The sequence below is a fragment of the Carcharhinus amblyrhynchos genome, chromosome 21, assembly GCF_965287045.1.
Source record: "Carcharhinus amblyrhynchos chromosome 21, sCarAmb.v2.hapA, whole genome shotgun sequence".
In the NCBI taxonomy this organism is placed as follows: domain Eukaryota; kingdom Metazoa; phylum Chordata; class Chondrichthyes; order Carcharhiniformes; family Carcharhinidae; genus Carcharhinus; species Carcharhinus amblyrhynchos.
In genome coordinates, this window is record NC_137344.1 from 39,980,394 (window position 1) to 39,996,164 (window position 15,771).

General features: G+C 42.7%; 1 protein-coding gene across 1 annotated transcript in view; it reads right to left on the bottom strand.

Annotated features, from left to right (window-relative positions):
* Nucleotides 1–3,346: 3,346 nt before the first annotated feature.
* Nucleotides 3,347–15,771, bottom strand: part of elac2 (elaC ribonuclease Z 2) — a 64,780-nt gene continuing 52,355 nt past the window's right edge. The window contains exons 20-24 of the mRNA XM_080209044.1: nucleotides 15,002–15,101; nucleotides 13,913–14,033; nucleotides 9,567–9,645; nucleotides 5,648–5,792; nucleotides 3,347–4,511 (exon numbers count right to left, since the gene is read on the bottom strand). Of these exons, the coding sequence (XP_080065170.1) occupies nucleotides 4,254–4,511; nucleotides 5,648–5,792; nucleotides 9,567–9,645; nucleotides 13,913–14,033; nucleotides 15,002–15,101 (703 nt within the window). The 3' untranslated portion in view covers nucleotides 3,347–4,253. The remainder of the gene's footprint in view (nucleotides 4,512–5,647; nucleotides 5,793–9,566; nucleotides 9,646–13,912; nucleotides 14,034–15,001; nucleotides 15,102–15,771) is intronic.

Genomic DNA, 15,771 nt, shown 5'->3' on the forward strand with positions numbered 1-15,771 from the left:
TGATCTTTCTCTACACCCGAGCTATGACTGTAACATTACATTCTGCACTCTCTCGTTTCCTTCTCTATGAATGGTATGTTTTGTCTGTATAGCGTGCAAGAAACAATACTTTTCATTATGTTAATACATATGATAATAAATCAAATCAAATCAGGATTAGGTTGATTGGATATGTTAAATTGCCCCAGTGTCCCAGGATGTATAGGTTCGAGGGATTAGTGTGGGTTTGTGGGAATAGGGCCTGGGTTGGATTGTTGTTGGTGCAGATGTGATGGGCCAAATGGCCTCCTTCTGCATCGTAGGGTTTCTATAATTTAGGATTCAGATCCTGTACATAAAGGAGTGATCCTCCAAATTAAGTTTTCCACACCCTTTTTATCATGGAGACTGAATAATGGCAAGAAATAGTGGTGGGATTCTCTGGTCCCGCTGCAGTGAACGGTGATTTGGCTAAGCACCGAATTCTCTGGCCTCGCTTGCAGCGACAGTGGGATGTGAACGGCCAGAGAATTCTGACCAGTGACTGCAGGATAGCGTCCGCACGGTGGAGTACCACCAACTCCCTCCGCCTACTCCCACCCACACATGTTTTGAGCATCCCCATTACAGATCCATATGCTTTAGGGATAATTTCATAGGGCACTGATCGTTAAGATATTCATTCATTCATCCTCCTCGTGTTCTTTGGTTCTATAAAACATTGACTTCAATTGGAGGTGGAAGTAATTTTCCACAATTTCCCAACTTGAGGAAAGGTTCCAGTAGATGGCAAAATATCAAATGCAACTCCTTTATTGAAAAAAGGGGGGAAGAAAGCAGTAAACTACAAGGCAATTGGTTTAACAGCTGTCAGAGAGAAAATGTTAGAAGCTATTACTGGATTCAATAGAGCAGGTCACCAGAAAATTCACAGCAATTAGAGTTCAACATGGTTTTTTGAAAGGGAACGAACATTTAACTAATTTATTGAAGTTCTTTGAAGAAATAACAGGTGCTGTGGTAAAGGGGAACCAGTGGATGCACTGTACTTAAGATTTCCAGAAGACATTTGATAAGGTGCCACCTCAGAAGTTATTGCAGAAAATAAAATCCCATGGTGTCAGGGTGACATATTGGCAATGGCTAGAAGATTGCCTGGCAAAAGAGAAACAGAGAGTAGACACAAAGGAGAAAATGCTGGAAAATCTCAGCAGATCTGGCAGCACCTGTGAGGACAGAAAAGAGTTGACGGTTCGAGTCTGGATGACCCTTTGTCAAAGCTTTCATTAGAAAGTAGGCACAAATGGGACACTTTCTGGTTGAACGTAAGAACACAAGAAATAGGAGCAGGAGTAGGCCATCTAGCCCTTCGAGCCTGCCCCGCCATTCAATAAGATCATGGCTGATCTGAAGTGGATCAGTTCCACTTTCCCGCTTTCTCCCCATAACCCTTAATCCCCTTGTCCATCAAAAACCTATCTACCCGCGACTTAAATATATTCAGCGAGGCAGCCTCCACCACTTCAACAGGCAGAGGATTCCAGAAATTCACCGCCCTTTGAGTGAAGAAGTTCCTCAACTCCGATCTAAACTGCAGCCCCCCCTTATCTTGAGGCTGTGCCCTCTAGTCCTGCTATCCTTTCTAAGCAGGAAGAATCTCTCTACCTCTACCCTATCTATCCCCTTCATTATCTTATACATCTCTATAAGATCCCCCCTCAGCCTTCTAAACTCCAACGAGAGCAGACCCAGTCTATTTAGTCTCTCTTCATAGGCCAACCCCCTCATCTCTGGTATCAGCCTAGTGAACCTTCTGACAAAATATAATGAGTGATGTGTCACAGGGATCAGTGCTGAGGCCTCAACTTTTTACAATTTATATAAATGACTTGGAGGGATTGAAGGTACTTTTGCTAAAGGCACAAAGATAGGCAGGAACAAGGACACTACAAAGAGATATAGATAGTTCAGGTGAGTGAGCAAAGATCTGGCAATTGGAGTTTAATGTGGGAAAATGTGAAATTGTCCAACAGGCAGGAAGAAAAATAAACCAACACATTACCCAAATGTATTATCCAAATAGAGACAGATTGCAGAAGGACTTGGGTGTCCTTGTGCATGAATTGCAAAAGGTTAAGATGCAGGTACAGCAAGAAATTAGGAAAGCTAGTCGAATTATTGTTTATCGTGAGGGGAATTGGGTGCCAAAGTGGAGAGGTCACACCTATTTTTTTTTTAAACAGGACATTGCGACCACATCTGGAGGACTGTGTACAATATTGATATCATTTGAATGATGTAAATGCATGAGAACCAGTTCCAAGAGGTTTACTTGACTAATACCTGGAATGGTGGGTTGTCTTATGAGAAAAGGTTGGACGGGCTAGGCTTGTATCTGCTGGAGATTACAAGAGTAAGATTGAAAAATACAAGATTCTGAGGGGTTTTGATAAGGTGAGTGTGGACAGCGTATTTCCTCTCATAGGGGAATCAAGAACTAGAGGTTACTGTTTACAAATAAGAGGTCGCCCATTTAAGATAGATGGGGAGAATTTTTTTCTCAAAATCACAAATCTTTAGATCATTCTTCCTCAAAAGGCATTGGAAGCAGATTTTTAAGACAGAGGTAGATAAATTCTTGATGACAGGTTATCAGGGATAGTGAGGAATGTGGAGTTGAGGTTACAATCAGATCAGTCATAATCTTATTGAATGGTGGAGCAGACTCGAGAGGCTGAATGGCCTACTCCTGCTCTTAATTCATATTCATAATATAATTTCCATATTCGAGGAGAACTTCCAAACAACATTACTTTTCACAAAAAAAACCCAACAACACTCACCACAATTTTGAAATCGCAATACATTAAGATAGTTTAAAAAAAAAGACAAAGATTAAAAAAAAACAAACCAGAATTAAAATAAATCTTACACATAATAATGAGTTTGACAAGAACCCCAAGCTACTGGCCACCTTTCACAAATGTTGCTGCAGCGATACTGACCTTAACATTAACAGAGCAACACAATGGTTAACATTGCTGCCTCACAGCATCAGAGACGCAGGTTCGATTCCTGGCTTGGGTCACTGTGTGTGTGGAGTTTGCACCTTCTCCCTGTGTCTGCTTGGGTTTCCTCATACAGTCCAAAGATGTGCAGGTTAGGTGAATTGACTATGCTAAATTGTGTCAGGAGGACTAGCTAGGATAAATGCATGGGGTTATGGGGATAGGGCCCGGTTGGGCTTGTGGTTGGTGCAGACTCAATGGGCCACATGGTCTTCGTCTGCACTGTAGCAATTCTATGACTACTTCTTTAAAATAACTGGTAACACCACAGCATAACATTCTCACAGAGCATCACAAAATTGGCAAGAAGTTCGTTTATTATTCTAAAGTTTCAACTCTGGTTTCAAAATAAATTATACATCTGGTACAAACGCTAAAGAATGACATGAATGTTTATGCTCATCTTCATGAAGACTGCTTGTGATCCATTCTACAGATGTCAAAAATAACTTCTGCTCATCTTTGCAATGCCATGCATGGAGATCGATGCACACCTTCCCAGTAATGGAATAAGAGATGGGAATGTCTCAATTTTCTTCACTTAAAACATGAGAGGTTCCTAACTGAACTGGAGCTATTTCTGAAGGTGCACTCAATGCAAAGGATATTTTCCAAGGGAGGGAACAGTCAGGTGCCAAATGAATTCAATCCTCTGCACTGCGCCATGTAGACAGATAGCACTTTAGAGCAACAGTGGTAGATTGGAGGCAAAAATGGAAGGAGCACTTGTATTTCATCAGTGCAATCAAAAATGGGATGAGGTAATTAAAAAGGTACTTCTTAAAAAAAATACTTCCGAAACCTGGCTTCATTCATGTTGTTCCCAATCAAAATTTCAACACAATAATTTGGATTATGTGCTCTCCACTTTTGGAGTGAGAAAAATATTGGGTGTTTGCCCCATTTCTTTGAGGGATCCGGAAGGGCTTTAAAAAGTGGGTCAGGTTGGACAGGGGAGGGATTTAAAGATGTCTAGATATCTGGACCCCCAATTCCTAAATAAATTACTGCTCCAAATAAAAAAACCAAATATAACTAGAATTATTTCAAGCCAGAAGTCACTTTTATCCTGTTGGCAAAAAATATGCACAATAGTCTGATTTATACACCAAATACAAATTTACTCTCGTGTGTTTGTTTTCTTGTACATTACCCATTCAGGATAATGAGCCAGGTCTTCCGAATTAATTATTTTCCAGAAGCATCTCAACTTAGTTTTATTTTTTTGTGGTCCAGGTCTTGATCAGCGTCTTCAGCCCCGCGTTTCACTTTGGTGACTGCCTCAGCAGTGCACGATGGTCCCTGGGCCACAGGCCCGTTTGTACTCAGAGCGCTCTGGATCTCTTTCAGCTGTCGAAGCTCTCGCTTCTCGCGGCGCTCCTCCATCTCCTCAATCTCATCGGCAAAGAGGGCTTTGAGGGGTGGGATGAGTTTAGGCATCGCCCCAAAATCACCAAACCGAAGCTGTGCAGAAATGATTATGGGATTAAAGTCAAGTTGTCGTGATAAATACAGTAGTCACATTGGGGGGGGGGGATTCTCCAGCCTCCCAGCCGTATGTTTCTTGGTGGTGGGAGGTAGCGTGCTGTTTATTGGCGGAGGGATTCATCCCTTCTGTCACTGTCAATGGCATCGTCCATTGATGTCACCCCCCCCCCCCACATTGCTATGAAACCCACGGGAGAAGATGCAGTGCCGGCAGGATGGGAGAATCCCACCGGCATAAGCATTGGATAACTCACCCCATTACTAAAAAAAAACCCACCATATTGAAGAGTCTAGAGGCAAGCTTGGCCCATCAGCAATACGGACTCTGTGCAAAGCTGCCGGGAGGTTTCCATTGCCATGGCGATCAAACCGCAGCATGAATCTTAACAGAATAATTGAAATAATCTTTAGCAAGAAAGTTTTATCTATAAATAAATGACCGCATATAAAAATATTCAGTGCTGCCTTCTGGATGGGTTTGAATGATTCCAGAGGTAGAGCCGCACAGAAGGAAATTATTTGGCCCAGCAAAAGTTTATTTATTAGTGTCACAAGGAGACTTACATTAACATTGCAATGAAGTTACTGTGAAAATCCCCGATTCATACTGGTTCTCGGTAAAGCTCTCTCGTCAGTCCCAAAACAGAGTGAGGAAGGAGTTATCCAGATTTCCGCCCGCCCCCCCCCCCCCTTTTAATTCTTCTCATGGGAGGTGGGCACCACTGGCTGAACCAGCATTTAGTGTCCATTCCAAATAGCCTTCAAGGGGGGCAATTAAGAGTCAACCACATTGCTGTGGGTTCAGAGTCACATGTAGGCCAGACCAGGTAAGAATGGCAGTTTTCTTTCCTAAAGTTCAAATCTCACCATCTGGTGGGTTCGAACTCAAGTCCCCAGAGCATTCCCCTGTGTTTCTGGACTACTAGCCCAGTGCCACAAACTTATTGGTCACAGAAGGTTTTCCACTCCTTGGAGATTACTTGGCAATTGGTGTCTATTATTTACCCAATCACTGAGTGGAAGGAAAAGTTTGATGGGCACCCCGTCTTTACATTTACAGAAGATGTAACAATGGTGAATCTATCCCGACAAACAAATAAGAGAATACTCACCCTCATGTGATCAAAAGCTATCCCAACTTTCTCATTGAAGTCAGCACTGAAGAGGGGGATCTTGGCATATCTCTGGCTAAAATGATTCAACATGATAAACCTGGCATTCATCTGCATGCCAACATCAATGGCTTGTGAGGTGGTGCTGAAGCAAAGAGAGGGCAAACAAAGGGTTGAAACAAGAGACTGGCAGAACATCAGCACCAGCAAGTATTGGGACAAGCAATTTGGAATATCGAACAAAGAACAACACATCACGGGAAACAGGCCCTTCGGCCCAACGAGCCCACGCCGCCATTTTAACAATGTGCTTTTCCTCTTCCACCCTTGACCCATGTCTATGCTTATGGTACCCACATTGGAAACCAGATTGAGGGGAGAATAATTTAGGGACAATTTGTTACACCAATCAGCCTAAGAGCACATCTTTGGGGTGAGAGAGGAAACCGGAGCACCCGGAGGAAACCCACGCAACCACCGGGAGAATGCGCAAACTCCCACGGATACCGGCCCAAATCCATGCATCTGCACAGCAAACAGTGATAGTCACTGAGCTGTCGCGGTGCCCATCTGCTGGTCCAATTTAAGCGTACACAAACGACGCGAAGTACTAGGCTACTCTCAAGATATCCAAGAACAGCCCACGCACGACCCACCGTGTGCATGCCCCTCGTTAGACAACAAGGTGGACCAACGCAACTGCGCAGTAAAAGAGAAAAACATCAACACGTGTAACAGTTGATTTCCAGGAACGTCCCGAGGCTCTGATCCTTATTTAAAACAGTCTCCTATAACCCTCCATTCCTATTTCGATGGGATGGGAATACAATGCAATGTTCTGATGGAAGTATTGAAAGGAGTTAAAAGTGCTGCTGTCAAGTAGACCAGAGGAAGAAATCATTTGTCCTCCAGATCATCGATATTCACATGTGCGGAATATGGTGATGGAGAGCGAGAGTGGGTTAAACTATCAGAATCAAAGGCTGCAAATTAAATATTCAACATAAAGCAAGTTCACAAAGTAAGGCTCAATCACGGAGCGTTATTGAAAGAGTCGTGAACAGGGAAAGTTTAATTACAAGTGAGCTTAATTAAAAGCCGCATGTTCATTAGTTTTGTTCCACATGGGTAAACAGGAAGGAAATTAGAACAAATCAAAAGGAGCTGGAAGTTTCAGAGCTCTGGACTGAGAGAAAACGATGAGAGATCTGGGAGAAAGCTGAAGCCAGTAGACCATGTAGTGATATCTTCCTCCTCATTAAAAATCCCACGTGTTGATGTCATCTCCTCGAGCAGGATGGTTTGGCTGTGATGTGGGGAGGACAGAGGGTTAGGGGGCGAGGAGCGAGTGCAGAAGTGGGCATGTATTCAACTTAGCTCATTAAAGACCTATTAAAGCCTTCTGTAACAAAATTCAAGATGACCTTCAAGCCTCAGGAAGGCTTGGAAAACTACACCAGATATCTGGAGACAGTCTCCCAGCAGCACTAGTGGGACCAGGGCTCCAAACAGACCTCAAAGCCCTCCCTCCTGCTTTGTTCCTTTTTTAATTCATTTGTGGGACATGGGTTCGCTGGCATTTATTACCCATCTCTATTTGCCTTTGTTCAGAGGGCAGTTGAGAGCCAACCACATTGCTGTAGCACTGGAGTCACATGTAGGCCAGACCAGGTAAGGGCAGCAGAGCTCCGTGCCTAAAGGACACTGATGAACCAAATGGGTTTTTTTGGCAATCGACAACGGATATCAGCAGATTTTTAATTCTAGATACCTTTTTATTGAATTCAAATTCCCTCATCTGCCATGGTGGGATTTGAACCCTGGAGTCACGTCATTCAGGATCCCCAGAGCATTAGCTGAATTTCTAGATTAATAGTCTAGTGACAATATCTCTAGGCCACCGCCTCCCCAGGTTGTCCCAAGACATCTTTTCATTTGAAAGTTTAAACACATGGAGACAGCCTCTCTCCTACACAAATTGCAGATTAAATTTCCTTTCAAGCTGGAGGGCTTCGTACTGGCTTCCTATTTGTTTTCAAGCTCACCCTTTAGCACTAATTAAATAATGAGGGTAAAATTGTTGCCCATCAGGGGGGCTATTCTCCACATAGTGCAGAGTTTAACCCTCTAATTTCCCAGATATAGGAATCCTGACTTAAAGGACAAAATCTACTCATCCCACCCCCCCCCCCCCTCCCCATTCAATCGAAGAGCAGAGAAAGCCTTAGGCCCACAAGTTCGATCAATCCCAGAGGTACTTCTGTATGGATGATAGAATCCATTATTTACTTTCTGTAGCACAGGCACCAATCGAGTTTAAAAACATCCAAGGCAATTTCTTTTCTAGCTATACATCCAGATCCTCTCCAGTTATTTTCATTTCTTTTTATCTGAAGTTATCACTTTTCCCCACAGCTCAGGTTCATGTCATGGATCCACTGCACAATACTACCTTACAACGCAAACAGCCCACATAATGCAAATTTGCCTGTGAATTCAATCTGGCTGGTATAATGGTATATATTTTATCAAGATTCCAACGGTATGGCCCATCTGTCCCTTTGGAATGCCCATTGTTGGGTTTAGTACTGAGGTATAGCCCCAACTCCATTAAAAACAAGAATAGAATAGAATCTCTAGTGCAGAAAGAGGCCATTTGGTCCATCAAGTCTGCATCGACTCTGTCAAAGCATCTTACCCAGAGCCTATCTCCGTAACCCCCATGTATCTACTCTGCTAATCCCCCTGACATCTTGGGACACCAAGGGATAATTTAACGTGGCTAATCCACCTAACCTTTGGAGTCTGGGAGGAAACTGGAGCACTTGGAGGAAACCCATGCAGACACGGGGAGAACATGCAACTGCCACACAGTCACCCAACACAGAATTAAACTCAGGCCCCTGACGCTGTGAGGCAGCAGGCACTTGCTGAAACACAGAAGAGGGAGATTTATTCTCATTATTGTGCGATATTGGATAATGAGATCTCTTGATGTCAATGAGAACAAAAAAAAGAGAAACTTTTCTTTTAATCACTGGGTCTAAGATACAAGCATAGAAGAATTTGAGCAGACAGACAAGATACCAGAGTTTTCACTTGTTTCATTGCTAATGATACAGCTACATAGAAACGCAAGCTGCAAGGACACAAAGAGACTGCAAAGAGATATAGACAGGTTGAATTAATGAACAAGGTGGCAGATGGAGTATAATGTGGAAAAGTGCAAGGTCATTCATTTTGATAAGAACAGAAAATCAGAACATTGCTCAGCGAGTATGAAACGCGTCAATATTTATGTTGAGACACTTGTACAAAATTTTAGCATGGAGGTATAGTCTCCATGCTGAATTGGCAAGGAACGACAAGGAGCCAAGGGGATGGACATGATCCATACATTGGCACGGAGAGCATGGGCAAGAACTTTTGAAATTACCTTTGAGAAATATCCAGAATCCAGACGATGGTTCACAACTCATCTCAGAGATCCATGAACCATGGGGAGACTGGCCCATCTCTGGGAAAATCCCTGGGGCTGGAGGAGACGGCTACACCCAAAATGGAGCCGAGCATGCCAAGAATGCAGGGTTGCCACCAGCAACAATGAGAGGCACCCAAAGTGGGAGCAGGGACTTTGAACAGGATCCCACCCAGCATTTTTAAATAGCTCTGGAATCATTCCAACTCTGCAAAAATCCTGGCCTCAATCTCCTCTATTTCCAGATACGTTTTTGGATCAACACTGTCCAAATACCAGGGAAGAAGGAGTAAGATGTCCTTTGCTTTAACGAAAAAAGTGATGTCCTTTGCTTCAAACTAAAGCTACAGGATGGGACAGGTAGGTTTTGCAATCTTGTGTAACATTTCCAAGGGATTTGCAAAGTCAACAAGTGCAGCAGTCCTCCGATTCCATCCTTACCTGTGAGTTTTCTCAACAGCCTCTTCCTCCAGCCCATCTTCCAATGTGGCCTCGTGAATCAGCAGGTCTGCATTCTGCCCTGTTCAGTAAACAGACACTGTTCAGATAAAGAGTAACTTCAACTCTACAAGACTCCCGCAGTCCCCATTAAAATGGCCCTCATGAGGAAAGGCTGAGGAAGAGTGAGAGGTGATATTACTGAAACAAAATTCAGAGGGGGCTTGACAAGGTGGATGCAGAGAGGATGCCGCCCCTCATGGGGTGCAACTTAAAAACCTTCCCTTTAAGATGGGCACGAGGAAGAATTTCTTCGCTTCAAGGGTCGTTAATCTCTGGAGTTCTCTTCCAGAGAGCAGAGGTTGGGTCACTGAATATATCCAAGGCTGAGTTAAGTAGATTTTTGACTGACATGGGAGTCAGGGTTGTGGAGGACAGGCAAGGAAGTGCCATTCTGGTCACAATCATATCAGTATAATCTTAGTGAGTGATAGAATAGGCCCGATGGGCTGAATAGCCTACTCCTGCTCCTATTTCTAGTTATTGTATATTCCTTAGGCACTGGTTCATGGAGATGTAAATCAATGTGTGGTATTTTTGCCACAATTCCCAGCCATGGAAATGCTTCACGTGTTTTTTAAAATATTTTTGTAATGTTTTCTGTGAAGTTAAAATGCATGTGAGAGAGCAGGGTTAATTGAAAAGGAGTAAGGTTCCTAGAGACAGGTTATCTGTAAGATCTAAGAGGTGAAAGATTAATGGTGTTAGATTAATGTATTTATAATGGGAGATTATGGTGAGTTTGAGTTCACAGAATCATAGAACCTGTACAGTGCAGAAGGAGGCCATTCAACTCATCGAATCTGACTAACAATCCCAACCAATCCCTGCAACCCCACATATTTACCCTGCTAATCCCCCTGACAAGTGAATAGGTTAGAAATTAAATTTGCATTGAGAGACATGTGGGGAAACTTTTTTCAGATGTTGAATTTCAAAAGGGAGTTGAGAAATAACAAGGAACATCTGATGAACTGGTGCAACGACAATGATCTTTCCTTCAATATCAACAAAATGAAGGAGATAGTCATCAACTTCAGGAAGCTGAGTGGAGCATATGCACTTGTCTACACCAACAGGGATGAAGTAGAAAGTGTCGAAAGCTTCAAGTTCTTAGGTGTCCAGATCACCAACCTGTTCTGTACCCTCCATGCTGACACTATAGTTAAGAAAGCACACCAACGCTTCTACTTTCTCAACAGACCAAGAAAATTTGGCACGTCTGCGATGACTCTCACCAACTTTTACAGATGCACCATAGACAGCATTCTTTCTGGTTATATCACAGCTTGGTATGGCTCCTGTTCTGTCAAAGACCACAAGAAACTACAAAGGGTCATGAATGAAGCCCAGTCCATCACGCAAACCATCCACTGACTCTGTCTATACTTCCCGCTGTCTCGGAAAAGCAGCCAGCATAATTAAGGCCCCACGCACCCCAGACGTCCTCTTTTCCATTGAGAATAAGATACAAAAGTCTGAGGTCACAACCAACCAACTCAAGAACAGTTTCTTCCCTGCTACTGTCAGACTTTTGAACGGACCTACCTCGTACTAATTTGATCTTTCCCTTCACCCTAGCTATGACTGTAACATTACATTCTGCAATCTCTCCTTTCCTTCTCTATGAACGGTATGCTTTATCTGTATAGCATTCAAGATACAATACTTTTCACTGATACATGTGACAATAGTAAATCAAATCAAAAAGGACCCATGAGTAATCAGGGGAAGATGTTAAATATTATTGACCAAAAGTAGAGGCAAAATGAAAATCATGAAATATTTTTATAATTGGAGAACTTGAGTTAATGGAACATGAGACGAAAGGGGAAAAAGATACTTAAGCAAATAAGTGTTCGATTGACTGAGCTGCAGTGCCCTGAAGACTAGTTCCTTTGTGTGGGATGCTGATAAGCTGGGAAAAGTTTGAATTGGAACCATTGTTAAGCCTTTGTTTGAGGAAACAGTTTGTTTCTGAACCTCCTCTGGAATTCCACATCAGAGTGGAAGTGTTTGAGAAGTCGTGGGGCGTATCTTTATTGAAGTGACAACAATTCTTTGATGTGGGTAATATTTACTGGATTTTTATGGTCAAGAATCCATGATGGGTTGTTGCCAAGAAGGTAGTTTAGTTGTGTACGTTTGACCAAACAAACATATTTCTTTTAGGAGTTTTTCTGTCAGATTTCTTTAACTGCGTAAATGTTATCCTGTGTGCTCAAGTTTCCTTATGGTACATGCATTTTTAATTTTTAACATGCTAAAACGGTTATTGGAGTTCTGTGCTTTTGAGGTCAGTAGATTTTCCTCCTGGCTTTCACAATAGAAATAAAGGTTTATCATCAGCAAGATAGCCTTCGCTCAACAATAACATCATGTTTACAAGCTCTCACACACCGACTAAAACAATGGTCTTCAATTTGAACAGTGTGGAATGTCCCACACTTACAGGAACCTCACAAGAGATTGGGATGCTGGAAGTACAAAAGGCTAGACCAACAGTATTTTGTAAGAGCATATGAGACCAGTTAGGGTTTTATTGGAGCAAGTCCACGCGTTCAAGTAATCCTCTTGAAGTACCTTAAGCACTGGAAAAGGATTGCATTAATTAGAGGTTCAAGTGGGGCTGGCTAACATTCCTTTGTATTGGTTTTAGTATTGGCAGAAATACCAGATATCACTCGAATTGGCTCAAGTGGCCACTGTTCCAGTATACCTTAGCAAGGCAGTGTCTGCTGATGGACCCAAGTTTCAAAAGTAAACCACAGACCCAGAAAACTAACAGAAAGCACCATTTTGTACAATAACAGTTTTGAAACTAACTTTTATCTGGCATGAGGGCTGAAAATCCATCTGCCACAGCGGAAGATAAAAACCATGCTAAGGGGTTAAACATTGCTATTAAACGCTGCCACAAACCAAAGAAACCTGGTCATCCCCAACTATTTTAGATGTTTCAGTTTAATCTAAGAAGGCGTAACTGTGGAAGGGGATTTCTAACCAGCTAATAAGATTTATAGGCAGAATGCAGTCTTTCAAAGGATAAGGAATCAGTAAGGAGTTAAAATGATTGTTGGGCAAGCCACACACATGTGAATACAGTCAGTGAATCAAACAAGTAGTTATAGTTTTAAAATATATATGCTGATATTTTAAATGTATTTTCAACATATTGTTCACTTTGATCAAGCTAAGTTGCTGAAAGGCATGGTGATCAAAGTCAATAGTTAAAGCCAAAAGTCTAGGAACAGGTTAGTCAGCAAGTCTTATTAGGTGGCATTTTTAAGAGGGGGCATTATGCAAGATCATAAATAGATGTATTCATTGCCCAGACACAGAATAGATATGAACCTGGATGTAGGAACACATGTCTATTGAACTTGACAGTGAGCCAGTGGGAACATCCATTTTGACCCAACAGTAGCGTCTGTCATTATCAAGTGACAAGGAGTTAGCTAGTGCTCAAAGAGAAGACTACATCAGCAATCAGTTGGATGAATAAGATATCACCCTGCTACTAAGTATCGTATGGTTGGCTGAGGTATTTGGCAGAGATTTGTACTGATGTAAAGCTATTAAACGGAATGGATTTGAAACTAATAAAAGGTGGAATTATGGATGATGAAGTATAAAAGTATTTGATCCTTTAATTCAGTTCTTTTGGAGAAGTTCTGTCGCTCTGTCCTCCAAGCTAGTTGACTTCGAGACTGCGATCGGCTGTACATTTGTATTGTAATGTCTTATGTTTCATGTTAAATAAATTTGTTATGTCTTTTGCACAGAGATATTTGCCTTGTGAGTTTTGAATCGGCTTAGTTTAAGACACAATTGATCACCTCTTGAAACTTCCCCACAACACGGACTGATGAATCAAAAGGTGGCAAAATTATCAGAAACAAAAATTAATTAATATATTGTACCCAGGGTTGTCAACCAACAAACAGAAGATACCTGGTGACTGACATTTCCAGTCAAAGGTAACATTCAACAGAGGAGTTGTGTTTGGATGCACTGCAAGGGTGGATAATAAGACCACAAGATGTAGGAGCATTCAGTCCTAAGATCAGCAGATTTTGTTTTGCTGGAAGGATATAAAAAAAATGGAGCAAAGGTTGACGAATGGAGTTAACATACACAATCTCACTGACTGAGAAAATAATCTTGAGGGGCTGAATGCCCTAGTCCTGTTCTGGTGCTCTTGTGTATCCTGAAATATTGGAGGATTCAGACCAACGTTTTGCTTCACCTTTTCACCAGCTCTTTGTAATCAATGTTATTAAACTGACCTGTTTGGACGAGAGCCGGACATGGCATGGTGTCCCCGGAGTAAACTATTTTCCAGCCTGAGTTATGTTGAAGTGCACAGCCAAAGGCGTTCCTGCAGTGACGCACGACACAAGTCCGGAACTACCAGTGCCACGTGTGGAGAGAAGGAAAGCAGAAAACAAGTGAGGTAAGCTGTTCTTCTCCAACCATCTCCATTCAATTTAACCTGTCTTTCTAATTTACAGATGCAGACTCACCCATCGAGAATGTATCTTGATGTCTGTTAGATTTACTTTGGCTAACGTTTCTCTCGGGTTGCATTCTTCTATGACCGCAGACCTCCCTATAATATTCATCAGCCAAAGGAGTGGAAATTGGTCTTATCCCAGTTTCAACAACTGCTCGTTTCTTGGCCAGGAGATACCTGGGAGCAGCACATATCCCTTTCTTACACATTGAAATCTCTTGCTTTAAAATCAACATGGAAATAAAAAATGTCCAAAAAAAAGGACATTAGTGGCCCTCATCCCAAACCTATTTTTTGTCTTGTGGTTTGTGTCATGATAAGAAGTCTCACAACACCAGATTCAAGTCCAACAGGTTTATTTGGAATCATGGGCTTTCGGAGCGCTGCTCTTTCATCAGGTGAGTGGCTCCTACGATCCCTGGTCTGGACTCTCCACCATCAGGAACATCCTCCCTGCATCGACCCTGTCCAGTCATGTTAGAATTTTCTAGGTTTCTATGAGATACCGCCCTCATTCTTCGAAACTCCAGCAAATATAATCCTCAATCTCTCCTTATACATCATTCCCGCCATCCAAGGAACCAGTAAACCATTGCTGCATCCCCTGTAGAGTAAGAACATCCTCAGATACTTTGTTTGCTCATTTTATTGTGTTACCCAAGATGAACGTTATCCCCAGTGATGTCTCCTGCTGCAAGCCAGGTCAGAGCAGTAACTCAGCAGGTGGAGTCAGACTGGACCTGCTCTGCTCTGGATCCAGCACGCACTGCCATTCAGTAACACTTTAGAACAAAAACACCATAGCTTCACCAAACAAGAGAATTCAACCCAACAGACAAAGCAGACTTAAAGGCACCTTTACCTTTTCCAGTTCGAGTTTCCTCAGCAAAGACCGAATAGAGTCTTGAGCGGTGAGCTTGGTAACTTCCGCGTCTTCCACCAGATACCGAGCAGGGATGATCCTGAAACACAAAGGGAGATATCTGAATGGCGCAGACAGACAGTGATCGAAGACTCACATCTAAGATTCTCTCCCCTCAGCTAACAGAGCAAGGCCATTCAGTCCCTTCAATCGGTTAGGCCATTCAACTGGATCCAGGGCTGGTTTTCACCTTAACTCCAATTTCCCCTCATAATCTGAGATAACCTCCAATTTGATGTGATTCGGCATCCCCAGTCTTTTGGAAGGTTAAGGTCAAGGTCCCTCTTACCTTCTTCGTCAGGGTGCTGCCAGGTGGGTTCGCCAATGGGCTGGAAGTGGGTCCAATTAGTTTTGCAAGCCAGCCCAATAAGAACATAAGTGCTACAAAAGAAAATGTAAAAATTCCCAGGCGATTGCCTCCGACTTCAGCTGCTCACCACCTGTGACAAGTGGGTGAGCTCTCACACCACCCATCTGTATTTGAAAATTGCAATCTGGGTCCTACAACTGGAGTGGGATCCCAACATTCAGCCTTCCTTCAGCTGGCGGTGGTCAATCGCTCATCTGTTTGAAGGTTCTGCCTGAGGATTGCCTCCCGAGGGCACTGAGCATCAATGAGACACTCAAAAGGCCCACCCCATCCCCAATTGTCACCTGATCACTAATGTTGCCTCTAAGTTGCAACCCAAAGGTTCCTATCCATGCTGCAC